General features: G+C 42.5%; 1 protein-coding gene across 10 annotated transcripts in view; it reads right to left on the bottom strand.

Annotated features, from left to right (window-relative positions):
- The window catches only part of cast (calpastatin), a 199,675-nt gene that overhangs the window by 18,016 nt on the left and 153,769 nt on the right, over positions 1-27,890 (bottom strand). For 8 of the 10 annotated variants that reach the window (XM_067982870.1, XM_067982868.1, XM_067982866.1 and 5 more), the window contains 15 exons: positions 27,417-27,479; positions 26,333-26,458; positions 24,025-24,081; positions 21,676-21,765; positions 20,153-20,248; positions 19,730-19,792; positions 18,646-18,771; positions 16,523-16,648; positions 13,801-13,857; positions 9,301-9,390; positions 7,614-7,709; positions 7,116-7,166; positions 6,032-6,157; positions 2,370-2,426; positions 900-989 (listed from right to left, as the gene is read on the bottom strand). In XM_067982870.1, coding sequence (XP_067838971.1) covers positions 900-989; positions 2,370-2,426; positions 6,032-6,157; positions 7,116-7,166; positions 7,614-7,709; positions 9,301-9,390; positions 13,801-13,857; positions 16,523-16,648; positions 18,646-18,771; positions 19,730-19,792; positions 20,153-20,248; positions 21,676-21,765; positions 24,025-24,081; positions 26,333-26,458; positions 27,417-27,479 — 1,314 coding nt within the window. The remainder of the gene's footprint in view (positions 1-899; positions 990-2,369; positions 2,427-6,031; positions 6,158-7,115; positions 7,167-7,613; positions 7,710-9,300; positions 9,391-13,800; positions 13,858-16,522; positions 16,649-18,645; positions 18,772-19,729; positions 19,793-20,152; positions 20,249-21,675; positions 21,766-24,024; positions 24,082-26,332; positions 26,459-27,416; positions 27,480-27,890) is intronic. The other 2 variants (XM_067982872.1, XM_067982876.1) reach the window with 2 other exon arrangements.

Here is a 27,890-nt window from a genome sequence, read left to right as displayed (position 1 = left end):
ATGACCAGTTCATTTGTTTTGGTGGTGCTGGTTGAAAGACAAATGTTGATCAGGATAATAAGAAAACAGCCAGTTTCATTCAAAAGATGCACCTACAATAATGCAGCTCTCCGAGGAGTACGCTGACATGCTTCACTCCTGCCAAGGGGAACCCACACTCTTCTGCATCAGGGGTGAGAGTGGTACCATTGAGCCAAGCTGAGGTCCAAGCTGGAGAATAATAAAGATTGCTATCCGATTAATCTCGGTGTTGCTCAGGGGGAGTCAGAGGTTTTGAGACAACCATCGGGGTATTTTGCCAAATAGTATTATGAGGGACACATGTTTATCAGAACAAATGGCTGTCCTGGGATCTTGGAGTAGTGGAAAAGAAGTTTGGGAAATGTGGAAGGCCTGGAGACTGGAAACTGGTGGGGAGTGCGTCTAGTGGCACTCTAGAAAGGGGTCCAGAGTTCTGGGAAACATTGGAAAAGGCCTTGAGAAGCCTGGTAGCATTCGGAGCAGACCTGGTGTCTGAGAGCACTAAGATGCCAGTTTATGGATTTGTTAGCATTGGTCCCCCAAAAGCATTTTTGACTTGGGTTGGTTCACCTCTTGTTGGTTTGTTGCAGGAGTTTAGGGAAGTTACAGCGCCTCCTCTGGAGCAACAAAGAATAACGGGCATTCTTGTGATTTTTTTTAGAGGTAACAGAGCAATCACAGGAGGAGGTAAGAATAGCATTACTGTTACCATTACACAGTGAAGTCAATGGACTGGGGGCAGGACAGCGTCCACCAACAGATCGATTTTATACATACAGATGTATATTAGCTCCACCAAGAAACTGACCAACATATGATGCAGTAACAGAAATCTTAATCAAAGACTGAAAGTTTCAGGAGACAAATTTCATTTGTACCTTCACCGCAGGACCAGTGTATTTTGGAGCTGAACTGTCTGGTGCTTCTGATGGGAGCGTTTCTGCAAGCAGGTCAAATGGATCTTTACCCTTTAAAAATATAAAAGACATTTTTGTAATTCCTGACAAACATCAGCTGAATCATATTCTGACAGCAGCAAAATGGGAAAATTATGCATTTAGTTTCTGCACTCCCTGACAGATGAGTTCAAAATCTGCTTTGTGAAATTTTACACAATGAGAAATATTAGTGGTGAACCTGTTAAAGAAGCAAGTTCATTTTTTGATGTATTTTACTTCATTAACAACGAAGCAATGTTAGGGGTCAGAAACTTTGTCGTGTTCCGGTATCCAGAGTCACTCAGGAGGTGGGAGTGGGGGGTATCTAAATTTTAAATGGTCTGTAAGCTGTGTGTAATTGATCAGAGGACAATCGACAGCATTTGGCCAATGCTCCAAATATAATCTTTTATTTCAGATTTGTCCACTTCTATATGTGTGCCATTGCTGCAAGTGTCCAAGGCCTGCAGGAGCGATATTCATCCACCCCTCAGAGTGGGCTCTCTCCTTCGAAACAAAATCCTGCCAGGAGCCTGTGGAAAATGTGTAAATCCAAAATCCAGCACGGTGAGAGCCGGAAGCCGTGGACAAGCACTAATCCCACTGCTGCAGCGGACAATTTGGCTTGGAACTCAACCCTAATTCCATTTCTCGCTATTGGTTTGTCCCTGACTAGCCCAATCTGAAGAAACTTCATTGCACTCCATAGAACAGACCTTTTGTCCTGCCTTTCTCTCCTCTGCTTTGCTGGTTTTACAGACAAACTGTTCTATTGGTTGCACAGTGCAGTACTTTGGCAAAATTCCGTTGGGGATCCCCTGGAAAATGGCGGAGGGGAGTACACTGAGTGAGCTGAGGCATACCAGCCTCCAGAAGTGTGAATGTTTGCCTCAGCAGTGGGGTGCAGGCCAGAGAAACGGCCGTACCCCGCTCCCCTGCCCCGACACCAAACAACGGGGTATTTTTAAAAATATTTGCAGAAGGCCAAGGAGAATATGTCCGGAGTTGAAAAGGGGCTGCATGAGTTAGAAAGGCTCTAGAGAGGCACAACATCTTAGCTGGGACAAGAAACTGTCACTTATCACAAGCTATTGTTAACTCGTTCAAAAGGGTATATTAGTGTGTTAGGAATGCATAAAGTGACAGTGTGAGATGTGGGGAGAGGGCAAACAATAGAGAGGGACTAAAACTAATTGAACAGCAGGACCATCAAATTTTATGTGTTTTTTATGGGAGACAATAAGATCTGGTTCCAAAGAACAAAGTGTCCCTTTACAAATTCAATACTGAGTAGTGGAGTCAATTTAGGTTTTAACCGTTTCTCCATAAATTAGGTCATACCCCACTGGTTTGTTTTGTTATGAACAGAAATCCCTACATTTCACAGTTTACTCTACTTTTCTCACTTACCTGAGCAACACTTTGACTTGCAGAAACTGAGGCAGCTGTTGAAGCTTTCACAGGTGCCTTTGCAAGAAAGAAAAGAACATTTCAATTGTTAGACCGGGTTTCCAAATCCATTTCTATCAACTTTTTTTGTAAGACCTTAAATGTGATATTATATCAGCTGTAAACTTAAATGAAATCAGAGATTTAGCACACAAGCAAAATCCTTAAAAACTCTGTGAAATGGAATAAGATGTCGACTAGCTGACTAATTTCAAGAGTAGGGGAATTAACTGCAGTCGGTAAACCAATGCAGTTTACAACTTTGACTATGAAAGTTACTAATTGCAATGATTTTACCTACAATGCTATGTTAAGATTAATCGGATAGCAATCTTTATTATTCTCCAGGTACATTGCTTCGGACTTTTCTATTGAAAGTCAGAATATTTTTCAACTCTCAGCTTTAAATAATTGTTTTTTTAGATATTCAAGCTCTTATTTTTACACTTGTGACACCAATAAAGGAATTAAGTTACATTTGCAAAGTTTCATTCGATAAAACTCAGAACAAAAGCCACAATTTGACCTTTAAAATTCTCATTCAGCTCAGACACATCTAGTTTCAATCTTGTTCCCAACCCACCCATTGCCTCAACACTTCACTTCAGGCCTTAGCTTCAGAAATGGCTTCAGTAAATCCAAGTGAAGAGCTGTGAATCTACTCTTCACTTATTTTGTATTGAGGTAGGGGAATCATTATCCCATTCTGATGCTGGTACGACAATAGTCATTTCAAACAGCTTGCGATTGGGATGAGTGCTAGATGCTTTCTAAAGTACAAACCAGATACATCAGGCCTGGTTTTAACCCTGCCCGCTAGGTGGGAACAGAGAGGGCTGATAGTTAAAATGGCTGTCTGGCGCATCCCAAAGCCTTCACGACACATTTGCGTCGTTGCAAATTTAACGCTGCCGACTCCAGTCACGGGGAAGGCGCTCACCACGGGCATGCTGGGGCCTCATCAATATTTAAATGTTCTGGCCACCCTCACAGTAGCCCCCACGAGCTGCACTCATAGCCTGAGTTAAAATTGTAGCTATCCAGTCTAGTGTCATTGAGACCCAAGATGCAACTTTATCTTAACACCTAAAGTAGGGAAACCTTGTACCATCTAAACCATAAAGACAGACTTTTCATATGGATTTGGATACGCCATGTCCTGACCTCAGATGGGAAATCTCAGTTGGTCTTGTAAGGGGCGTTGCCAGGACCAGGCCTGCAGTATCTATGCTGGCAGTTCTCAATTCCCCAACATAAAAAATCTGTTGTAAGACTGGAAGCTGCTAAGCTGTCAGATGAGGCATTTTGGCCTCTAGAAGGACGAAATCAGGCACTGCCAGGGAAGAACAGTGCAGGATACGAAGTGGACTGGACCTTCAAAGAGGTGGACATTTTTTTCTCAATTTTTATTATTGGCCCCCTTATCCATGGGGCGAATGGAGCTGGCAGGCGCCAGAAGTTCCAGCAGCATGGGAACAGAAAAGGTGCCACCATTAGCTTTCTGCTATGCACCTCTCGGCAATGAACTAAGAGTGCTATCATTATGTATCTGGCTGTTCTCGATTTTTTTTTGGCCTCAGTGATACATAAGACTGGAAAATGGGGTTGAGGCAACCTGAGAGAATGTGTGTCCTGATTGGAGTGTAACAAATCCTCAGGCAAAAGGGTGGAAATTAGTTATGGCCCGAAATTGGCCTTGGACCGCATTTCAATAATTTAGGCGAGCTGCAGACTCAGCTCCCCTATTTGAAGCAGGTGAATTTCAGGACGTTGCCTTGCTGGCAACAGGCCCTGGGTATGCTCCTGACCGGAGGGCAGAGGACAACAGAAAAGGGGCCGAATATGGCTCAGCAGTGGCCCCAGGCGTGCTCTGGTGCTGGGAGGAACAATCCTGCACTCCTGCTCCTCCTGGCTCCACATCAACCTTAAAAAAAAAGTACCTACCTTTTTGGTGGCAGCCACTTGCCGGTCAGTATCCATGCCCAGAAAAACCCAATACCTGCTCAGCTCAGGGCAGTCCAAATTCTCTGAGGGGACTCCTGCCCTTCTTGGCTCCAAATCAACCTTAAAAAACAATTTACCTACCCTTTTGGTGGCAGCCACTTGCTGGTCAGTATTCACGCCCAGAAAAACTAAGCGGAGCAAGCTCGAGTCCGGCTCTGCTCAGGGCATCCCAAATTCTCAGAGGGGATCAAAAACAGGCATTAGGCCCCTCATTAGTATATGCAAGGTGCTTATTGCCAGTTTTAGGTGGCCACCCCGTGTTAATTGTATCCGTGTGATTTATATCAATTAGTGTTAATTGTATTCAGGTGTTGTGTATCAATTGGGAACTCTCTTGCATCCATTCATAAGAGAGCGGATCCAGGGTGTGGTGGTGGTGGTAATGTTGATCTCTGTGAATAAAGGCTTGAAGCAACTGAAGAGTAGGCTCTAGTATTCTATCCTTCACCACCTGGCTATCCAGTTTATAACATCCCGGACGTCTGAAGCCAATATAGCATTGGATATTTTTCAGGCATCCTTATTGCGCAGGACACAGACCTGTGAAAATAGTCATTTTTGCCCCTGTTTTCCATTCAAAAAATGGATGCTATGATGACCAATTTCTATTCCAAAAAGTACAGTTCACAAAATAGATTTTGTTATTCTACTAAAAAGACTAGCAGACTTCAGGAGAACATACACAGACTGGTGAAATGGGCAGACACATGGCAGATGAAATTTAATGCAGAGAAGGGTGAAGTGATGCATTTAGAAGGAAATACTACGAGAGGCAGTATAAACTAAATGGTACAATTTTAAAGGGGTTGCAGGAATAGGGAGACCTGAGAGTTCACATACATAAATCTTTGAAGGTGGCAGGACAAGTTGATAAAGCTGTTAAAAGAGCATATGGGATCCTGGGCTTTATAAATAGAGGCATACAGTGCAAAAGCAAGGAAGTTATGCTAGATCTTTATAAATCATTGGTTAGGCCTCAGCTAGAGTATTGTGTCCAATTCTGGGCACCACACGTTTGAAAGGACATCAACGCCTTGGAGAGGGTGCAGAGGAGATTTACTAGAATAGTACCAGGCATGGGGGCTTTCAGTTATCTGGAGAGACTGGAGAAACTGGGATTGTTTTCCTTAGAGTAGAGATGGTTAAGGGGAGATTTAATTAAGGTGTTCAATATTATGAGGGGTTTTGATAGAATAGATAGGGGGAAACTGTTTCCACTGACAGGAGGGTCGGTAACCAAAGGACACAGATTTAAAATAACTTTCAAAAGGGAGTTAGATCTCTACTTTGAAAGGAAAAATTTACAAGGCTACAGGGAAAGAGCAGGGGAGTGGGACTAATTGGTAGCTCTTTCAGAGAGCCGGCACAGGCACAATGGGCTGAATGGCCTACTTGTGTGCTGTATGATTCTAGTCTATGTATTATTTATAAATAAATGAATGAGGATGGCATCGTAGAGCCTTTCTGTTTCCTTATTGGTCCCTGTTAATCATTTGCTATTATTGGTCATGTGGTTGGCCACGACCAATCAGACTGCAAAAGCAAGAACTGGCAGTGTCCCTAAGAGTTTCCAACCTACTCCACCTTCAGTCTTTAACCATTTAAGATAGGAACCATACCTGCTTCTGCAGAGAGGGTAGTGCTGCAGAATGAGAAACTGCAGCTGAGCAACTTGAAATTGGAGGTAGAGAGCTGGGGACAAAGTCTGCTGACAGAGAATCCACGATGTCACCTTCTGTCATACTCTGTGATAACAATACGATAAATGCAGTTAAACATTTCAAGGGCACAGATACAAAGGCCCCAAACCCTCAATATTGAAGCGCAAATTAAGAAACAATTTCATTAGCAGTAATTGCCTTTAACTCCACAATTTCTCCTTCCCTCCCTTTAGGTTCTAATAATGTCAAGTTACTCAATAGAAAGGATGGGGAGGTGACCTCTGTCAATGCCACTTCTGACCCAACTACTGGAACAAGAGAGGGTGGTGGACAATCTCTCACAGTTCCTTCCTTCTGATGGTTCAGTTAGGTCTGTACTTTACGCTTCCATAAAACAGTGCCGCTAACATTGGAAATCACAATTAAGAACAGAGAGAACCAACGTGCAAATATATACTAAAAATAATGATTAATACCTTAGTACATCTAAAGGAAAGAAAAATGGTGAGCTTCCATTTTCTCCAAATGGTACTGAGTTTAAACATTAAGCTTACAAACTCTGGTAACTGAAACATATCAAAAACTGTATCAACCCTTTATGATTTTCAAATCCTTTTTCATTCTGATAGTTATACACACACAAAGATAATGCTCTGGGGTAGGAAAAGTGATGGGAATAAGTTTTTGATGGGTCAAATTTCATTTTCTCATTGCTGATATTCCTTATGTTCCAAGTACTTTCATGTTTCTCTTGTCTTCCTGTCCAACACTAAGAATGAGGCCACACTCACCATTTTTGTTTTGTCCAAACTTTAAAATGTGTGAATGTGGGGTCCTCCAATCTTGGGCAATAACTAGAGTATCACTGCTGATCCTAACTGAGTGAGGTGGTATCCTTTAACAAACTTCCATTGCTTCATTAATATAATAAGGGCATGTATGTCACTGACTTATGGAATGGTGTCGTGAAGAGTTTTACTACAGGGAAACAAATTCTCCATCAAGAAAAAAAATATCAATTGAGCTTTATTTTCTCTGTTACCTTTGGTTTTGTTCCTGGACCAGTGGAGGAAGAGGCCGTTTTACCTTTATCCTGTTGCAAAAAAAAAGCGTATCAGATTCTTCTTAGAGGCATCAGATTTATTTAGAATTGAAAGCAGCAACATAGATATGGCAAAATAATTCAGCATCCTAGGGAGCATTAATGCACAATATCAGTGTGATCCGCATGTGATCAATAAGTTGAACAGCAAAGGCATTTAGTTATATAACAGGATTAATCAATTGAAGGTATTGGTGTATACTGACTTTAGTTTTAGAATAACTATTCAGTAATGCCTCTCTTGTAATTCTCTGTCAGGTTCCTTATGACCTCTGATTTCAGGATCATTTCTACTGTAGCACTATAATTGTAGAAGTTTATTTTTGCATTAGACCATTGTAGACTATTTCCTAGATGTTCTATACACAGACATATTTCGAAAGTAAAAAATTATCAGCACAGTTATTGACTTGGCTCAAGTTGATTGTTGGACCGAACCTTAGGATCTGGTTGCTCTGTAAATCTGTAATCAGGTGGTATGGATTCTTCAGTTTCTCCTACTCGTTCAGCCTTCTTCTTAGAAGCATCTGATTCCTGAATATATGAGAAATAAAATTGTGCAGTAAATCAATCACATAAATATCAAGGTTCACTATCCATATACTGTGCTTCAATAAAATAATTCATAGAGCTAACTAAATGAAATCAACATTTAGGTAATTATTCAATTGTACTGAAAACCTGTCTGCTGTGGTGCCTGTAAAAATCTATACCAGTTGGCACAGGTGGCTATGAATAGAGTTATACCTGGAGAATGTGAAAGGGGATAGCCTTGGAAGATCAATGAGACTCGATGAAATCTTGGTTAAAGGGCAGCAACATTCTATCAATGCAACAGAGAGCTTAGAATTTGATACCTTTGATGCCCTTCTCTACAACAAAACATTTACTCTTTCCCATTCCAGTCGTTCCCCTGGTCTGACATCCATCTTCACACCCTCAAGTCCAAGGAAGGGGTGCAGACTTGAATATATCTGACGCACAACAGTTTTAATCATCCATCACCAGATCTGGTCAAATGACTGACTGGGGGTTATTTTGATTTTGTTCAATAGTGTAAAACAGGTGACAGCAAACAGGCAGCTTGTTTTGCATTTCTCCTGATTTTTTTTCCATTGAAGCCACTGTCAAAATCTACTTCATTGAGTGTAATCAGGCCCCACTCTCTTTTGTGAAAACCGCCCACTAATCCAGCATCAACCAGGAAAGCAAAGATAACCTGTGGCTTCTTTTCTCCACCAGCAACTGATTCCTTAAACCCCTTCCCCCTTCACCTTCACCTCCAACAAATGCAATGGACTCATGAACTTCTTTGTCACTAAGATTTAGAGCATCCATTCAGCTGTTTCTGTTGCTACTTCCCACTGCCCATCAAGATACCTCCAGGCTCCTCTCTGCCCTAACCCTGAAACCACATCTCTCTCTAGTTTCTCTCCTATCTCTTCTTATGCCCTCTCCTAGCTCATCTTGTCCATGAGATTAACTTCCTGCTGACTTGACCCGATTCCCATTAAGTCGCTGACCACCTAACTTCCCTTCCAGGGCGACATGCTTGCTGACATGCTAAGTGGTTCCCTCTTTGTCCTGGAAAATGTAAGGGCCCCAAACTGAACTTTTGCACAGGGCACCTGCAAGGCAAATTCACTCCCGTTCCTCTAAGACTCTCCTAAAAACCTAGGTCTTCAATCAAGCATTTGGTCACTCCTTCTAATATCTCACCCTATGGCTTGTTGTCCATTCTTTGACTACACCTCTATGAAACACTTTGGGAGGTTTTTCAATGTTAAATGTGCTATATAAATGCGAGTTGTTGTTATTGTAGGAGGCTCAAGGCAGTTACACCGCCACCTCTGGTGAAGGGAAGAATAACAGATATTCTTGTAATCTTTTTAAACTAGGTAACTGGGCCATCACTGGTGGAGGTAAGAATAGCAGGTGGTCCCATTACTGTTACCATAACACAATGATGTTAACAGACTGGGGGTAGGACAGCATTATCAACGGACTGATTTTATATGTACAGATGTATATTATTAGCTCTACCAAGAAACTGACCAACATATGATGCAGTAACAGAAATCTTATTCAAAGATTGAAAGGTTCAGGAGACAAATTTCATTTGTACCTTCACCGCAGGACCAGTGTATTTTGGAGCTGAATTGTCTGGTGCTTCTGATGGAAGAGTTTCTGCAAGCAGGTCAAAAGGATCTTTACCCTTTAAAAATAAAATGATCTTTTAAAACTTTTGACAAACATCAGCTGAAACATATTCTGACAACAGTGAAATATGTTACTGACAAAGAACCCACGTAACTGCTGCTTACATATAATGGGTAATTTTCCAACTTCCTCCTCCATTGGGAGTATGAAGTAGAATAATTATGACTTTAGTTTCTACAATCACTGATTGATGAATTCAAAATCTGCTTCTCTGAATGAGATTGTTTCTTGCCCAATAAAAGTTGCAGGACGAGAAGTATTACAGAGGTGAACCTGTTACTGAAGCAAGTACAATGGGCTGGATTTCGCTGTAAAAATAACAGTGAGGCTAATCGCACTCACTGTTATTTATGTGTAAATCGAACAGTGACTTCTGGCGATCGCACATGTGCAGTTAAACACGGAAATCCTGAAGTTGCTGGCTGAGATGCGATGCTCTTCCAAATGCTGCACGAAAGAGGCATCTCACACTGGCTCCCCATTCAAATGAATTGAACAGCGTGAAGTTCCTGCACTGACCTCGCAGATATGGACTAATCTCGCCAAATAAAGTTAGGGTTTGTCCGTTGCAGTGCATGTACCCTTTTAACGGCATGTTAGTCTTAATTATTGACAAACAACCTCTCTGGCACTGAAAATTAACTTTAATAAGTGTGGAGTCTTCATTCCTTCAGCTTTTTAATTATAGTTAGCCATTTTAAAAAAATTCAGTAAAAATTTTTATTCTTACTTTTTCTTTCTGTCTCCTAATTCAATCTTTCCTTCCTCTCTTTATTTCACTTACTGTGCCTGATTTGACATTGAATTCACTGTTCTAACTTATAATGCCTGGTTCAGTCTCTGTGCTGCTCATTAACGACTCTTCAATCTGACTGATTAAGGAGACAGACAGTTGCTTGCCCTGTTCACACAGGTCCAAGATGCCCTGTAGAGGGCGTCACGCTGAATGGATCTCTAACTTAGAGTAACTTCCAGCGCAAAAACTCGTGGAAAGTCTATGGGCAAGGACAAGTCTAACAAATGGCTGGCGTAGTTTGTTTTCCGCTCAGGGCGAGACCCAGCCCAATATTTGATGTATTTTACTTCATTAACACCGTAGCAACGTTTGGGGTCAGGAACGCTGTCGTCTTCCAGTGTCCAGAGTCACTAAGAAGGCAGAGGAGGGAATTTAAATTTTAAGTGGTCTGCAAGCTGACTGCAATCGATCAGAGGACCATCAATGGCACTTGGGTCAATGCGCCAATTTTAATCTTTCAAAATTACTTGTCCACTTCTATAACTGTCCCAGGGGCAGGCTCCATTGCTGCAAGTGTCCAAGGCCTGCAGCAGCGATACTCCTCCACCCCTCAGAGGTGGGCTGTCTAACCAAGAGAAATCCTAACAGAAGCCATCAAAAAACGTGCATATGATTGTGACCCCAAAAAATCCTCCAGGGGCAGAGATGGAAGCCACGGAAGGGCACAAAACACAACTGCTGCAGTTCCAATGGGATTCCTGCTGCACAGGAAAATCTAGGTCACAATCTCAGCCCTAATCCCAATTCTTCCTATTAACTTTTTTTTGTTCATTGGATATGGGCGTCGCTGGCAAGGCCAACATTTATTATCCATCCCTAATTGCCCTTGAGAAGGTGGGGTGAGCCACCTTCTTGAATCGCTGCAGTCCGTGTGGTGAAGGTTCTCCCACAGTGCTATTAGGAAGGGAGTTCCAGGATTTTGACCCAGCGATGATGAAGGAACGGCAATATATTTCCAAGTCAGGGTGGCTTGTGAATTGTAGGGGAAGGTGCAGGTGGTGGTGTTCCCATGCGCCTGCTGCCCTTGTCCTTCTAGGTGGTAGATGTTGCGGGTTTGGGAGGTGCTGTCGAAGAAGCCTTGGTGAGTTGCTGCAGTACATCTTGTAGATGGTACACACTGCAGCCACGGTGTGGCAGTGGTGGAGGGAGTGAATGTTTAAGGTGGGGTGCCAATCAAGCAGGCTGCTCTGTCCTGAATGGTGTCAAGCTTCTTGAGTGTTGTTGGATCTGCATTCATCCAGGCAAGTGGAGGGTATTCCATCACACTCCTGACTTGTGCCTTGCAGATGGTGGAAAGGCTTTGGGGAGTCAGGAGTTGAGTCACTCGCCACAGAATACCCAGCCTCTGACCTGCTCTTGTAGCCACAGTATTTATGAGGCTGGTCCAGTTAAGTTTCTGGTCAATGGTGACCCCCAGGATGTAGATGTTGGCGATGGTAATGCTGTTGGATATCAGTTTGCCCCATGACTAGTCCAAATTTGAAAGTATTTCATTACACTCCATTGAACAGTCCCTTCTTTCTGTCCTTGGGGAGAGGAGCTGGACAACCCACTCTCTAAGGGCACCAGGGTACTGATTTTTCAGCTGCTTGATGTAGGCAGGTGCCAGAGATGCGTCTGTAGTGACACTTGTGCCTGTCCCATGAAAATAAGTGGGGTCAGCGCCGGAGGGCAACAACAGGTGAATTCATCAGCTTCTGTGAGATGGTCCAATGTTCATGGATAGTTTCACCAAGAGGTGGCATGTAGATGAGGAATAACAAGGGACAAGGATGGAATCTTGGAATTGCAGGAGCCGGACTTGGGGGTGCTGGAGGAGAAATCATTGCTGGTGATATGCTGACTAAGTGGGGAGAAGATATATTGTATGGAGAGACACAATATCTTACCTGTAACAAGAAACAATCACCGATCTCACGCTATTGTTAATTCATTTAAAAAGTTAGATTGTTGTGGCTAGAAATACACAAAGTAACAGTGGGAGATGTGGGACAAGCAGGACTCTCAATTTTTTTGTGTTTTATAAGGGATATGATGAGAGTCTAGAACTAGGGATCATAGTCTGAAGATATGGGGTCGGACATTTAGGACCGAGATGTGGAAAAATTTCTTCACTCAGAGGGTTGTGAATCTTTGGAATTCTCTACTCCAGAGGGCTGTGGATTCTCAGTCGTTGAGTATATTCAAGACTGAGTTTGATAGATTTTTGGACACTAAGGGAATCGAGGGATATGGGGATAGGGCAGGAAAGTACAGTTGAAGGAAAGTTCAGCCATGATCTTATTGAATGGCACAACTGGCTCGAGGGGCCCTATGGCCTACTCCTGTATCTATTTTTGGTGAGAAGAGATTTACTAGAATGGTACCAGGGATGAGGGACTTCAGTTATGTGGAGAGACTGGAGGAGCTGGGGTTGTTCTCCTTAGAAGAGAGAAGGTTATGGGGAGATTTGATAGAGGTGTTCAAGATCATGAACGGTAGATAGAGTAAATAAGGAGAAACTGTTTCCAGTGGCAGAAGGGTCGGTAACCAGAGGACACAGGTTTAAGGTGATCGACAAAAGAGACAGAGGCGACATGAGGAAACATTTCTTTATGCAGCGAGTTGTAGTGATCTGGAATGCACTGCCTGAAAGGGTGGTGGAAGCAGTGAAAAAAATCGTAGGACTTTGGGAAAGAGTGTAGGAATGGGACTAATTGGATAGCTCTTACAAGGAGCCAGCATAGGCACGATGGGCCGAATGGCCTCCTCCTGTGCTGTACCTCCTATGATACAATGATCTGATTCCAAAGAAAAAAGGCCAAGGAATTGGACTGGCACCAGAAACCAGCATGAAATGGGCATCACATCAGCCAAAGGCTTGCTGGAAATTGGACCTTGTGCCTTATCTGCAAAATCCAGTTGGCAGTGGATGCAAATCAGGCATCCCAATGCAGCTCAGAGGTCAGGGCCTCAGGGAAATTGGTTGGCTCCAAACCCAAGCCAACCCGCAGTTAGGTCCTGGGAGTTTGAGGGAGTTGAGCTGCAGGGTGGGTGAGCCCAGGCCAGCAGCAGCCCGCACTACTGTTATGGAGCCAGGAGGAGCACTCCTGCTCCTCAACGCTCCAAATAAATATAAGTAAAAGAAAAGCTGGCAGCCTCCAGTGGTCCCATGACGGAATGCTGGTCAGGTCGCTGCAGTCCTGGAAGAATTGAGTGGAGCATGCGTGGCTCATGGTGCACCCAGTTTATGCTGCATTTGGGAATGGGGTCCCAAAATAGGTGTTGGGATCCTGATTAGAATATTCAAGGGGCCTAACGCCTGTTCCATACAGCACCCCGGACACATTTAAGTTGCTAGCTTCCAATTTGACAGCCGCTTCTAGGGAAGATTGGTGGTGAGGGATCGTTCCCGGAAATTGGTTCCCCTTATGCTAATTTTTCGCCCAAAAAAGAGGCCAACGAGACCAATTTCTCCCCCAAAATGTCCATTACAAATACAATGTAGAGTTGTTGCATCAATTTATGTTTTAACGCTGTCTCCATAACTGAGGCCATACCCCACTAGCCTGTTTCTGCTGTGAACAGAAATCCCTACATTTCACATTTTATACTTATTCTGTCACTTACCTGAGCAACACTCTGACTTGCAGAAACTGAGGCAGCCGTTGAAGCTTTCACAGGCGCCTTTGCAAGAAAAAAAAACATTTCAATTGTAATTTCAGTTTCACCTGTTCATATTTGACTACACCAGGTTTCCAAAACCATTTCAAACACCAATTTTAAGACCATCAATGTGATATTAAATCAGTTGCAATCTTAAATGAGATTAGAGATTCAGCACTCAAGCAAAATCCCTAAACAACTCTTTTGAATGGATAACATGTCGACCAGCTAACTGATCTGAAGGGAAGGGGATTTATTGCAGTCCGTAAACCAATGTGATTTACAACACGATCTATGAAAGTTACTAATTGCTTTGATTGTATTTACACTTCAGTATTACTGTTAAACTGGACCGTTCAGAATTCCACAAGTGCATAGCTTTGGATATTTCTAATGAAAGTACAGTACACTTATAAAGTCAGAATATTTTTCAACTCTCTCAACTCTTCAAATAGTTGTTTTTAGATGTTTTGCTGAACTGATTTTTTAAAAAACCTGCAAATCCCACAATTTTTCCTCTGCATCAGATTTGGACAGACCAAATCCAACCTCTTATTTTGATAGGGTATACATTTGTGACACTGATGAAGGAATTACCTTACATTTGCAAGGCTTCATTATATTCTGGTTGGGCCGAAAGCCACAATATGACTTTTAAAATTCACATCCCAACTCAGACACTTCTAGTTTCAATCTTGTTCCCAACCCACCCATTGCCTCAACACTTCACTTCAGGCCCTAACTTCAGAAATGGCTTCAGTAAATCCAAGTGAAGAGCTGTGAATCTATTCTTCACTTATTTTACTTTGTATTGGGGGAGGAGCATCATTATCCCATTCTGATGTTGGCAAGACAATAGTCATTTCACACAACTTGTGATTCAGATGATTGTTAGATGTCTTCTGAAATACAAACCAGTTACATCCAGTCTGGTGTCATTGAGCCCCGAGGTGCCACTGTACCTGACTACCAAAAGTAATGAAACCTTGTAATATCTAAACCACAAGAACAGCATTAAGACAGATTCTTTATACGAATTTGGATACCTGGCTCCTAACCTCGCATGGGAAGTCCCTCTTGGCCATGTAAGCGATGGAGCCTCTGGCCAGCTATGTTGGATGAAGCAGGGCTGGGGCAAGGGATGTCTGTGCTGGGAGTTGGCATTTCACCGGCATATAAAGGACCTGTCTTAAGACTAGAGGCTGAATCATTGAGTAACATAAGAGGTTCTGGCCTGCAGAAGGACAGAATTGGGACCGCGGGGACAGAACACTCCTGGTAGATAAGAGGACTGAATCCTCAAAGGCGAGGCAATTTTTTCCTTAAAGTTTATTATTGATTCCCATTTACAGGGAGCTCGTGGGAGCCATAAGTTCCAGCAGCATGCTGGAGGTGGGTGCCTAGTATCCACCTGTACTGGTGCAGGTCTTCGCCAGCACCATGTTAGTGCAGTGCTCTCAGGGACCCAGTAAACTCAGTCAGGATCAGCACTGGAATGTATCCATGGGCACAATCCCAGTGTAACTGCTGGAATTGCAGCCTGTAGATATTTATCCTCACAAATTGTAATTAACACAATGAGCAAACCACTATCAACAGATATCAGTTAGTTTAATCTTTTAGGAGGAATCAAATCCAATTTCCAGGCAACATGGAAGGACTGAATACTGGAGCACCAGCTCATAGAGCCATTGCGTGGAGAGATTTGCAGACTCTTTTTGATTGCTTATGCCATTCAATAATTGACTTAAGCCTTATGTCTGACAAGGACAGTAGGCGCATGGGAACACCACCGCTTGCAGGTTCCTCTCCAAGTCACACACCATCCTGACTTGGAAATATATCGCCATTCCTACATCGTCGCTGGGTCAAAATCCCTACCTAATAGCACTGTGAGAGTACCTTCACCACACAGACTGCAGCAGTTCAAGAGGGCAGATCACCACCACGTTCCCAAGGGCAACTAGGGACGGGCAATAAATGATGGCCCTGCCAGCGATGCCCACATACCACGAATGAATAAGAAGAAATGTGTGGATATCCACCAAGCAAAATGAGAGGAACAGAAAGCGTGTCATCAATTGCTCTCTGCTGTGCACCTCTCAGTGATGAACTGAGAGTGCTGCTGGTCTGAGTCGAGCAGCAGGCCATTCCCAATTCCTTTTCGGCCTCAGAGACGTCAAAGTGGAGAAAATGGGGTGGAAGCAGCCTGAGGGAATGTGTGCCTTGATTGGAGTGTAACAAATCCTTGGAAAATAAGTGCAATTTACAAAAGATATTTTGTTGATTCTACGAAAGAATTTCTTTGCATCTTTAGAAACAAATGAATGAGGGTACCACTGGAGAGTCTTTGGGTTGATTTTGACTTTGTGCAATAATGTGAAACGGATAATGGTAAATCGGCAGCCCATTTTACATCTTTCCCAATTTTTGTTTAAATTGAAGTCAATGGAAGTAAAAAATCAGGAGCGATGTAAAACAGGCTGCTGATTCGCCACTACCTGCTTTATACTATTGCACAAAGTCAAAATCTACACTTTCTGTTTCCTTATTGGTCTCTGTAAACCATTTGCTATTATTGGTCATCTGTGACCAATTAGATTGCAAAACCAGAAACAGGAAGTGAACCAAGAATTGCCAACCTACTCCACCTTCAGTCTCTAATAGTTGAAGATAGGAGCCATACCTGCTTCTGCACAGAGGGCAGTGCTGCAGAGTGTGATGTTGTAGCTGAGGACTTTGAAATTGGAGCTGGAGAGCTGTGAACAAAGTCTGCTGATAGAGATGTAAGGACGTCATCTTCTGTCATACTCTGCGATAACAATACGATAAATGTAGTTAAACCATCTCAAGAGCACAGATACAAAGACCTCAAATCCTCAATATCGAAGCACAAATTAAGAAACAACGTCATTAGCAGTGATTTTTCTGGTGAAAGTACAGTACGCTTATAAAGTCAGAACATTTTTTAACTCTCATGCATTCAATCGTTGTTTTTAGATGTTTTGCTGACCTGCAAAAAACCTGCAAATCCCACAATTTTCCCAATGCATCAGATTTTGATATTGGCTTCTCCATTTTGACAGACCAAATCCAACCTCTTATTTTGATAGGGTATACATTTGGGACACTGGTGAAGGAATTACCTTACATTTGCAAGGCTTCATTATATTCTGGTTGGGTTCGAAAGCCACAATTTGACTTTTAAAATTCTCATTCCAACTCAGACACTTCTAGATTTTGTATTGGGGTAGGAGCATCATTATCCCATTCTGATGCTGGCAAGACAATAGTCATTTCAGACAACTTGTGATTCAGATGAGTGTTAGATGTCTTTTGAAATACAAACCAGTTACATCCAGTCTGGTGTCATTGAGACACGAGGTGCCATGGTACCTGACTACCTAAAGTAGTGAAACCTTGTAACATCTAAACCATCAGAACATCATTAAGACAGACTCTTTATTTGAATTTGGACACCTGGCTCCTGACCTCGGAGGGAGATCCCTCTTGGCCTTGTACGCATTGGAGCCTTTGGCCATTCCTAAAAAAGCCAGTTATGTTAGATGGAGCAGAGCTGGGGTAAGGGATGTCTGAGCTGGGAGTTGGCACTTCACCTGCTATAAGACTGGAGGCTGATACGCTGAGTCACATGAGAGGTTCTGTCCTACAGAAGGGCAGAATTGGGCACCGTGGAGACACAACACTCTGGGGTAGATAAGGGGACTGAATGCCCAAAGATGCGGCAATTTTTTCCTTATAGTTTATTATTGATCCCCATATACAGGGAGCTCGTGGGCGCCAGAAGTTCCAGCAGCATGCTGGAGGTGGGTGCCTAGTATCCACCTGTACTGGTGCAGGTGTTTGCCAGCACCATGTTAGTGCAGTGCCCTCTCACTGACCCAGTAAATTCTGTCAGGGTCAGCACTGGAATGTGCCAGTATAACTGCCGGAATTGTAGCCTGTAGATATTTACCTTAACAAATTGTAATTAACGCAATGAGCAAACCACTATCAACAGACATGAGTTAGTTCAGTCTTTTAGGAGGAATCAAATCCAATTTCCAGGCAACATAAAAGCACTGAATACTGGAGCACCAGCTCATACAGCCATTGCGTGGAGACACATTTTGATCGTTTAGTCCGTTGAATTGTTGACTGAAGCCTTATGTGTGGACATCCACCAAGCAAAGTGAGAGGAACAGAAAGCGTGTCATCAATTGCTCTCTGCTGTGCACCTCTCGGTGATGAACTGAGAGTGCTGCTGGTATGAAACTAGGAAGAGGCCGTTCCCAATTCCTTTTTGGCTTCTGAGATGTCCAAGTGCAGAAAATGGGGTGGAAGCAACCTGAGGGAATGTGTGTCCTGATTGGAGTGCAACAAATCCTCGGAAAATAAGTGAAATTTTCAAAATATATTTTGTTGATTCTACTAAAGAATTTTTTACAACTTTATAAATAAACGAATGAGGGTAGCATGGTAGAGTCTTTGGGTAGATTCTGACTTTGTGCAATAGTTTAAAATGGATGATAGCAAATCGGCAGCCCATTTTACATTTTTCCCATTTTTTATTTATACTGAAGTTAATGGAAGTAAAAAATCAGGGCTGCCGATTCGCTACTACCTGCTTTATACTATTGCACAAAATCAAAATCTACCCTTTCTGTTTCCTTATTGGTCTCTGTAAACCATTTGCTATTATTGGTCATCTGTGACCAATTAGATTGCAAAACCAGAAACAGGAAGTGAACCAAGAATTGCCAACCTACTCCACCATCAGTCTCTAATAGTTTAAGATAGGAGCCATACCTGCTTCTGCACAGAGGGCAGTGCTGCAGAGTGTGATGTTGTAGCTGAGGACTTTGAAATTGGAGCTGGAGAGCTGTGAACAAAGTCTGCTGACAGAGATGTAAGGACGTCATCTTCTGTCATACTCTGCGATAACAATACGATAAATGTCGTTAAACCATCTCAAAGACATTTCAAGAGCACAGATACAAAGTCCTCAAATTCTCAATATTGCAGCACAAATTAAGAAACAACGTCATTAGCAGTAATTGCCTTTAACTCCACAATTTCTCCTTCCCTCCCTTTAGGTTCCTACATGTCATGTTACACAATGGAAAGGGGAGGTGAATTCAGTCAATGCCACTTCTGGGACATGCCAGAGAGAGTGGTGGATAATCTCTCAGTTCTGTGCTTCTGATGGGTTCAGTTAGGCCTGGACTTTTGTCTTTCTATTAAACAGTGCCGCTGACTTTGGAAATCACAGTTAAGAACAGTGAGAACCAATGTGCAAATATATACTAAGAATAATAGTCAGTACCTTAGTACATCTGTATGAACGAGAAATAATGAGATGACATTGTCTCGAAATGGAACTGAGTTTAACCATTAAACTTACAAGATCTGGAAATTGATACTTGACAAAAACTGCATCAACCCTCTAAGATTTTCAAATCTGTTTTCATTCTGATAGTTAAAGAAATGCAAAGAAAATGCTCTGGGGGGTGGGAGAAGTGATGGGATGTGTTTTCGTTGAGCCAAATTTCCTTTTCTCATCCCTGACATTTCTTATGTTCCAAGTACTTTCCTGCTTCTCTTGTCCTCTTGCCCAACACTAAGAAGGAGGCCCCACACACTCACCATTTTTGTTTCTTTCAAAACTGAGAATGTGTGAGTGTGGGATCTCGAACCTTGAGCAATAATTGGAGTATCACTGCCGATCCTAACACTGGCACTCAGTGAGGTGATTGTTTTTTAACAATCTTCCATCACTGCCCTTAATATAATACGGCCATAAATGTCATTGACTTATGGAATGGAGTCTTGAAGAGTTTTATTCGAGGGAAACAAATGCACCTTCAGGAAAAAAACATAATTTGAGTTTTACCTTCTCTGTTACCTTTGGTTTTGTTCCTGGACCAGTGGAGGAAGAGGCCATTTTACCTTTATCCTGTTGCAAGAAACAAACTTAATCAGACTCTTCATGGGGCATCAGCAATATTTAGAATTGAAAGCAGCTAGTAAATCAATTACATAAATATGACAAAATACTTCAGCATCGCAGAGCGCATTGAAGTGTGACATCAATGTAAATCTTCAGCAATTTCTATTTTGTAATTCTCTGTCAGATTCCCTAATACTTGTGATATCAGGATCATTTCAACTATTGCAGCAAAATTATCTAAGTGTTTTTTTTTACATTAGACAAGTGAAGAAATTTCTCTAGATGTTCTGTATATAGACATATTTTTAAAATCTAAATTGATTGAAACAATTATTGACTTGGCTCAAAGTGATTGTTGGACTGAACCTTAGGATCTGGTTGCTCTGTAAATCTGTAAGCAGGTGGTATGGATTCTTCAGTTTCTCCTACTCGTTCAGCCTTCTTCTTAGAAGCATCTGATTCCTGAAAATATGAGAAGTAAAGTTATTCAAAACTAAAATTTTATAAACATAAATATTAAGGTTCAATATCTAAATACCGTGCTTCAGTAAAATAATTAAGTGAATCAAGTCAACATTTAGGAAATTATTCAAGGTACTGAAAAAGGTGCCTGTAAAAACCTAAAGCAGTTGATGGAAATGGCAATGAGTAGGACCTGGAGGATGCTCCGTGGGAAGTCCTCTGCCATTTAAACCAAGCTTGCACGAACCAGAATGATGCATCAGACAGAGGCATTGGTGCGGTATTGAGCCAGGAACATGGACATGGGAAGGTACACTCAGTCATTTACCTGAGTCACAAGAACCTGCCACAAGAATTGGTTCATTTAAAAATTGCAGACAGTACATTTCTGACGTGCACTGAGAGTGTGTGAGGCTCCTCACCAGCAGCACAGACTCAAAGATACTCATTTTGAGCCATGCAATTCATTATCTAAAGAGGAGAATTCCCTAGGCAAAACAAGCTGCTGCAAAACATTCACCAAGGCTAATGACTGCTCATTGGTTCTGGGATCTGAGACTAATGGGAAGGGAACCTAGAGTCTGAAAGTACTGGGATGGAGATCTCACAGTCAATTAGTACTTTTAGGAGGAGTTGCTGGAGTCAGAAAACACTGATGAGGAGTGGGTCTAGGAGCACTGTGGAAAGGGATCCAGGGATCAGAAAGCATTGGAGTGCACCATCCTGGAGCCTGGGGGTATTCAGAGCAGTCCTAGGGTCTGAGAGCACTAAAATGGCAGGTCTGGGGGTTTTGAGCATTGGAAGGGTCATGGGAGTGGTGCCAGAGTCAGCTGGTATGTTTGGGGGAAGGAGGCAGGAGAATTGGATTTGAACTGTCCTTGGTCCCTGCGGAACATGCTACCACCCGTTAGCCTTCAACCCCCCAACACCTACTGAGCCGTCAGAGAGGAATCCTTCATCACTTCCTCTGTTGTCAGTGGTTATCGCCTTTAAGTTTGTGCCTTAAAGCACTAGGCGTACTGTTAGTGGGTTTACTGAGAAAAACAAACAACGGCAGACAAAAACCTCTGTGGAGCACCTTCGGACATTTTTTGACCCGATATAAGTGCAAGATGCTGTTGTTGTAAGAGGCACAGGGAAGTTACTTTGCCAAGTCTTGAGCAAGGAAGAATAATAGGCATTCTAATGATGTTTTAAAAATAGGTAACTGCTCCATCACTGGAGGAGGTAAGAATAGGAAGAGATCCCATTACTGTTACCGTTACACAATGATGACAATGGACTGGGGGCAGGACAGCGTCACCAACAGATCGATTTTATATGTACAGATTTATATTAGCTCCAACAAGAAACTGACCAACATATGATGCAGTAACAGAAATCTTATTCAAAGACTGAAAGGTTCAGGAGACAAATTTCATTTTTACCTTCACCGCAGGACCGGTGTATTGTGGAGCTGAATTGTCTGGTGCTTCTGTTGGCAGTGTTTCTGCAAGCAGGTCAAAAAGATCTTTACCCTTTAAAAATAAAAGACATTGTTTCAATTTGTGACAAACATCAACTGAAACATATTCTGACAGCAGTGAAAATTATTACTGAAAAAGAACTCAAGTAAGTGCTGCTTACACTTAATGGTAATTTTCCAACTTCCTCCTCCTGGAGGGGAGCTTTGAAACTAGGAGTATGAAGTAGGATACTTCTGCTTTTCTGAATTAGTTTCTTTTTCACATAATAAAGGTTAAAGGACAAGATATATTCCAGAGATAAACCTGTCAATGAAGCAAGTCTGTAATTTGATGTATTATACTTCATTAACATTGTAGCAGCGTTGGGGGTCAGGAACGCTGTCGTCTCCCGGTGTCCAGAGTCATTAAGGAGGTGGGGAGGGGAATTTAAATTTTAAATGGTCAGCAAGGTGACTGCAATTGATCAGAGGACAATCAACGGCACTTGGCCAATGCACCAATTATAATCCTTCAGAATTCCTTGTCCACTCCATTTCTGTCCCAGGGGCAGGTTCCATTGCTGCAAGTGTCCACAGTCTGCAGCAATATTCCTTCACCCCTCAGAGGTTGGCTCTCTGGCCAATAGAAATGAAGCCAGGCACCCTCAACAAAATGTGCAAATGATTGTGACCCTGGAATATCCACCAGGGGGAGAGATGGAAGCCACGGAAGGGCACAAAACACAACTGCTGCAGTTCCAATGGGATTCCTGATGCACAGGAAAATCTAGGCCACAATCTCAGCCCTAATCTCAATTCTCGCTCTTAGTTTGCTCCATGATTAGTCCAAATTTGAAAGTATTTCATTACACTCCGTTGAAAAGACCCTTCTTTTTGTCCTTGGGGGGAGGGGCTGGACAACTCACTCTCTCAGGGCACAAGAGAACGGATTTTCCAGCTGCTTGGTGAAGGCAGATGCCGGAGATGCGCCTGTAGTGACATTTGTGCCCACCTGCTCCTTGACAATAAGTGGGGTCAGCGCCGGAGGGCATGATGGGCAGGATCCCAGCACAACCGTAGACCACGATCTGAGGAATTTCAGGCCCATTCTCTGCAACACTGCAACTACGCTCCAGAGTCCCCCTGATGGGTGACAGGTGAATTCATGAGTTTCTCTGAGTTGGTCCAATGCTCATGAATAATTCACCAAGAGGTGGCATGTAGATGAGGAATAACAAGGGATAAGGATGGAATCTTGGGAATGCAGGAGCAGGACTTGGGGGTACTGGAGGAAAAATTATTGCTGGTGATATGCTGACTAAGTGGGGACAGATATATTGTTTGGAGAGACACAATGTCTTACCTGCAACAAGAAACAGTCACCTATCGCACGCTATTGTTAACTCATTCAAAAAGGTAGATTGATGTGCCTGGGAATGCACAACGTCACAGTGGGAGCCGTGGGACAAGCACGACTCTCGTTGAGATCCGATGGGATCCGATTCCAAAGAAAAAAGGCCGAGAAATTGGATTGGTACCAGAAACCAGCACAAAATAGGCATCACATCAGCCAAAGGCTGGCTGGAAATTGGGCCTCAGGCCTCATCTGCAAAATCCAGCTGACTGCGAGTGGAAATCAGGCATCCCGATGCAGCTCACAGGTCACTGCCTTGGGAAAATTGGTCGGCTCCAAACCCAAGCCAACCCGCAGTTAGGTCCTGGAGTTGGAGGGAGTTGAGCTGCAGGGTGGGTGAGCCTGGGCTGGCAGCAGCCCGCACTACTGTTGTCGAGCCAGGAGGAGCATTCCTGCTCCTCAATGCTCCAAATAAATATAATTAAAAAAACAAGTCCGCAGCCTCCAGCGGTCCCATGAAGGAATGCTGGTCAGGTCGCTGTAGTCCTGGAAAAATTGAGTGGAGCATGTGTGCCTCATGGTGCACCCAGTTTATGCTGCATTTGGGAGTGGGGTCCCAAAATAGGTGTTGGGATCCTGATTAGAATATTCAAGGGGCCGAACGCCTGTTTCAGACAGGCACCCTGGACATGTGGAAGTTGCCTGCTTCCAATTTAACAGGCGGTGCAGTTCTGGGGAAGATATGGGTGAGGGATCGTTCCCGGAAATCAGTTTCCCCTAACGCTAATTTTTCGCTCAAAAAATGGTCCAAAGAGAACAATTTCTTGCCCAAAGTGTCCTTTACAAACAAAATATAGATTCGTTGCATCACTTTATGTTTTAAACCTTTCCCTATAATGAGACCATACCCCACTCGTCTATTTCAACTGTGAACAGAAATCCCTACATTTCACATTTTATACTTATTCTGTCACTTACCTGAGCAACACTCTGACTTGCAGAAACTGAGGCAGCCGTTGAAGCTTTCACAGGCGCCTTTGCAAGAAAAAAAAACGTTTCAATTGTAATTTCAGTTTCACCTGTTCGTATTCTCGTACACCAGGTTTCCAAAACCATTTCGAACACCTACTTTTAAGACCTTAAATGTGATTTTATATCAGTTGTAAACTTAAATGAAATTAAAGATTCAGCACTCAAGCAAAATCCCTAAACAACTCTGTTGAATGGATAACATGTTGACCAGCTAAATAATCTGAAGGGAAGGGGATTTATTGCAATCTGTAAACCAATGTGATTTACAACACGATCTATGAAAGTTACTAATTGCTTTGATTGTATTTACACTTCAGTATTACGGTTAAACCAGACTGTTCATTATTCTACAAGTGCCTAACTTTGGATTTTTCTGGTGAAAGTATAGTATGCTTATAAAGTCAGAACATTTTTTAACTCTCATGCATTCAATCGTTGTTTTTTGATGTTTTGCTGTCCTGCAAAAAACCTGCAAATCCCACAATTTTCCCTCTGCATCAGATTTTGATATTGGCTTCTCCATTTTGACAGACCAAATCCAACCTCTTATTTTGATAGGGTATACATTTGTGATACTGGTGAAGGAATTACCTTACATTTGCAAGGCTTCATTATATTCTGGTTGGGCTGAAAGCCACAATTTGACTTTTAAAATTCTCATTCCAACTCAGACACTTCTAGATTTTGTATTGGGGTAGGAGCATCATTATCCCATTCTGATGCTGGCAAGACAATAGTCATTTCAGACAACTTGTGATTCAGATGAGTGTTAGATGTCTTTTGAAATACAAACCAGTTACATCCAGTCTGGTGTCATTGAGACACGAGGTGCCATGGTACCTGACTACCTAAAGTAGTGAAACCTTGTAACATCTAAACCATCAGAACATCATTAAGACAGACTCTTTATTTGAATTTGGACACCTGGCTCCTGACCTCGGAGGGAGATCCCTCTTGGCCTTGTATGCATTGGAGCCTTTGGCCACTCCTAAAAAAGCCAGTTATGTTAGATGGAGCAGAGCTGGGGTAAGGGATGTCTGAGCTGGGAGTTGGCACTTCACCTGCTATAAGACTGGAGGCTGATACGCTGAGTCACATGAGAGATTCTGTCCTACAGAAGGGCAGAATTGGGCACCGTGGAGACACAACACTCTGGGGTCGATAAGGGGACTGAACGCCCAAAGATGCGGCAATTTTTTCCTTATAGTTTATTATTGATCCCCATATACAGGGAGCTCGTGGGCGCCAGAAGTTCCAGCAGCATGCTGGAGGTGGGTGCCTAGTATCCACCTGTACTGGTGCAGGTGTTTGCCAGCACCATGTTAGTGCAGTGCCCTCTCACTGACCCAGTAAACTCCGTCAGGGTCAGCACTGGAATGTGCCAGTATAACTGCCGGAATTGTAGCCTGTAGATATTTACCTTAACAAATTGTAATTAACACAATGAGCAAACCACTATCAACAGACATGAGTTAGTTCAGTCTTTTAGGAGGAATCAAATCCAATTTCCAGGCAACATAAAAGCACTGAATACTGGAGCACCAGCTCAGACAGCTATTGCGTGGAGACACATTTTGATCGCTTAGTCCGTTGAATTGTTGACTGAAGCCTTATGTGTGGACATCCACCAAGCAAAGTGAGAGGAACAGAAAGCGTGTCATCAATTGCTCTCTGCTGTGCACCTCTCGGTGATGAACTGAGAGTGCTGCTGGTATGAAACTAGGAAGAGGCCGTTCCCAATTCCTTTTTGGCTTCTGAGATGTCCAAGTGCAGAAAATGGGGTGGAAGCAACCTGAGGGAATGTGTGTCCTGATTGGAGTGTAAAAAATCCTCGGAAAATAAGTGAAATTTACAAAATATATTTTGTTGATTCTACTAAAGAATTTTTTACAACTTTATAAATAAATGAATGAGGGTAGCATGGTAGAGTCTTTGGGTAGATTCTGACTTTGTGCAATAGTTTAAAATGGATAATGGCAAATCGGCAGCCCATTTTACATCTTTCCCATTTTTTATTTATACTGAAGTTAATGGAAGTAAAAAAATCAGGGCTGCCGATTCGCTACTACCTGCTTTATACTATTGCACAAAATCAAAATCTACCCTTTCTGTTTCCTTATTGGTCTCTGTAAACCATTTGCTATTATTGGTCATCTGTGACCAATTAGATTGCAAAACCAGAAACAGGAAGTGAACCAAGAATGGCCAACCTACTCCACCATCAGTCTCTAATAGTTTAAGATAGGAGCCATACCTGCTTCTGCACAGAGGGCAGTGCTGCAGAGTGTGATGTTGTAGCTGAGGACTTTGAAATTGGAGCTGGAGAGCTGTGAACAAAGTCTGCTGATAGAGATGTAAGGACGTCATCTTCTGTCATACTCTGCGATAACAATACGATAAATGTAGTTAAACCATCTCAAAGACATTTCAAGAGCACAGATACAAAGTCCTCAAATTCTCAATATTGAAGCACAAATTAAGAAACAACGTCATTAGCAGTAATTGCCTTTAACTCCACAATTTCTCCTTCCCTCCCTTTAGGTTCCTACATGTCATGTTACACAACAGAAAGGGGAGGTGAATTCAGTCAATGCCACTTCTGGGACATGCAAGAGAGAGTGGTGGATAATCTCTCAGTTCCGTGCTTCTGATGGGTTCAGTTAGGCCTGGACTTTTGTCTTTCTATTAAACAGTGCCGCTGACTTTGGAAATCACAGTTAAGAACAGTGAGAACCAATGTGCAAATATATACTAAGAATAATAGTCAGTACCTTAGTACATCTGCATTAACGAGAAATAATGAGATGCCATTGTCTCGAAATGGAACTGAGTTTAACCATTAAACTTACAAGATCTGGAAATTGATACTTGACAAAAACTGCATCAACCCTCTAAGATTTTCAAATCTGTTTTCATTCTGATAGTTAAAGAAATGCAAAGAAAATGCTCTGGGGGGTGGGAGAAGTGATGGGATGTGTTTTCGTTGAGCCAAATTTCCTTTTCTCATCCCTGACATTCCTTATGTTCCAAGTACTTTCCTGCTTCTCTTGTCCTCTTGCCCAACACTAAGAAGGAGGCCCCACACACTCACCAATTTTGTTTCTTTCAAAACTGAGAATGTGTGAGTGTGGGATCTCGAACCTTGAGCAATAATTGGAGTATCACTGCCGATCCTAACACTGGCACTCAGTGAGTTGATTGTTTTTACCAATCTTCCATCACTGCCCTTAATATAATACGGTTATAAATGTCATTGACTTATGGAATGGAGTCTTGAAGAGTTTTATTCGAGGGAAACAAATGCACCTTCAGGAAAAAAAACATAATTTGAGTTTTACCTTCTCTGTTACCTTTGGTTTTGTTCCTGGACCAGTGGAGGAAGAGGCCATTTTACCTTTATCCTGTTGCAAGAAACAAACTTAATCAGACTCTTCATGGGGCATCAGCAATATTTAGAATTGAAAGCAGCTGGTAAAGCAGCAACATAAATATGACAAAATACTTCAGCATCCCAGAGCGCATTGAAGTGTGACATCAATGTAAATCTTCAAGAGAAAAAGATTAGTGAAGACAAATGTAGGTCCCTTACAGTCAGAAATGGGGGAAATTATAATGGGGAACAAAGAAATGGCAGAACAATTAAACACATACTTTGGTTCTGTCTTCACAAAGGAGGACCTAAATAACCTCCAGGAAATGTTAGGGAACCAAGGGTCTAGTGAGAGGGAGGAACTGAAGGAAATCAGTATTAGTAAAAAAAATAGTGCTAGGGAAATTAATGGGGCTAAAGGCTGAGAAATCCCCAGTGCCTG

The sequence above is a fragment of the Heptranchias perlo genome, chromosome 4 (genome assembly GCF_035084215.1).
Source record: "Heptranchias perlo isolate sHepPer1 chromosome 4, sHepPer1.hap1, whole genome shotgun sequence".
Classification (NCBI taxonomy): Eukaryota; Metazoa; Chordata; class Chondrichthyes; order Hexanchiformes; family Hexanchidae; genus Heptranchias; species Heptranchias perlo.
Note: the sequence above shows the minus strand (reverse complement) of the source record. Positions and strands in the feature narration are given on the sequence as shown.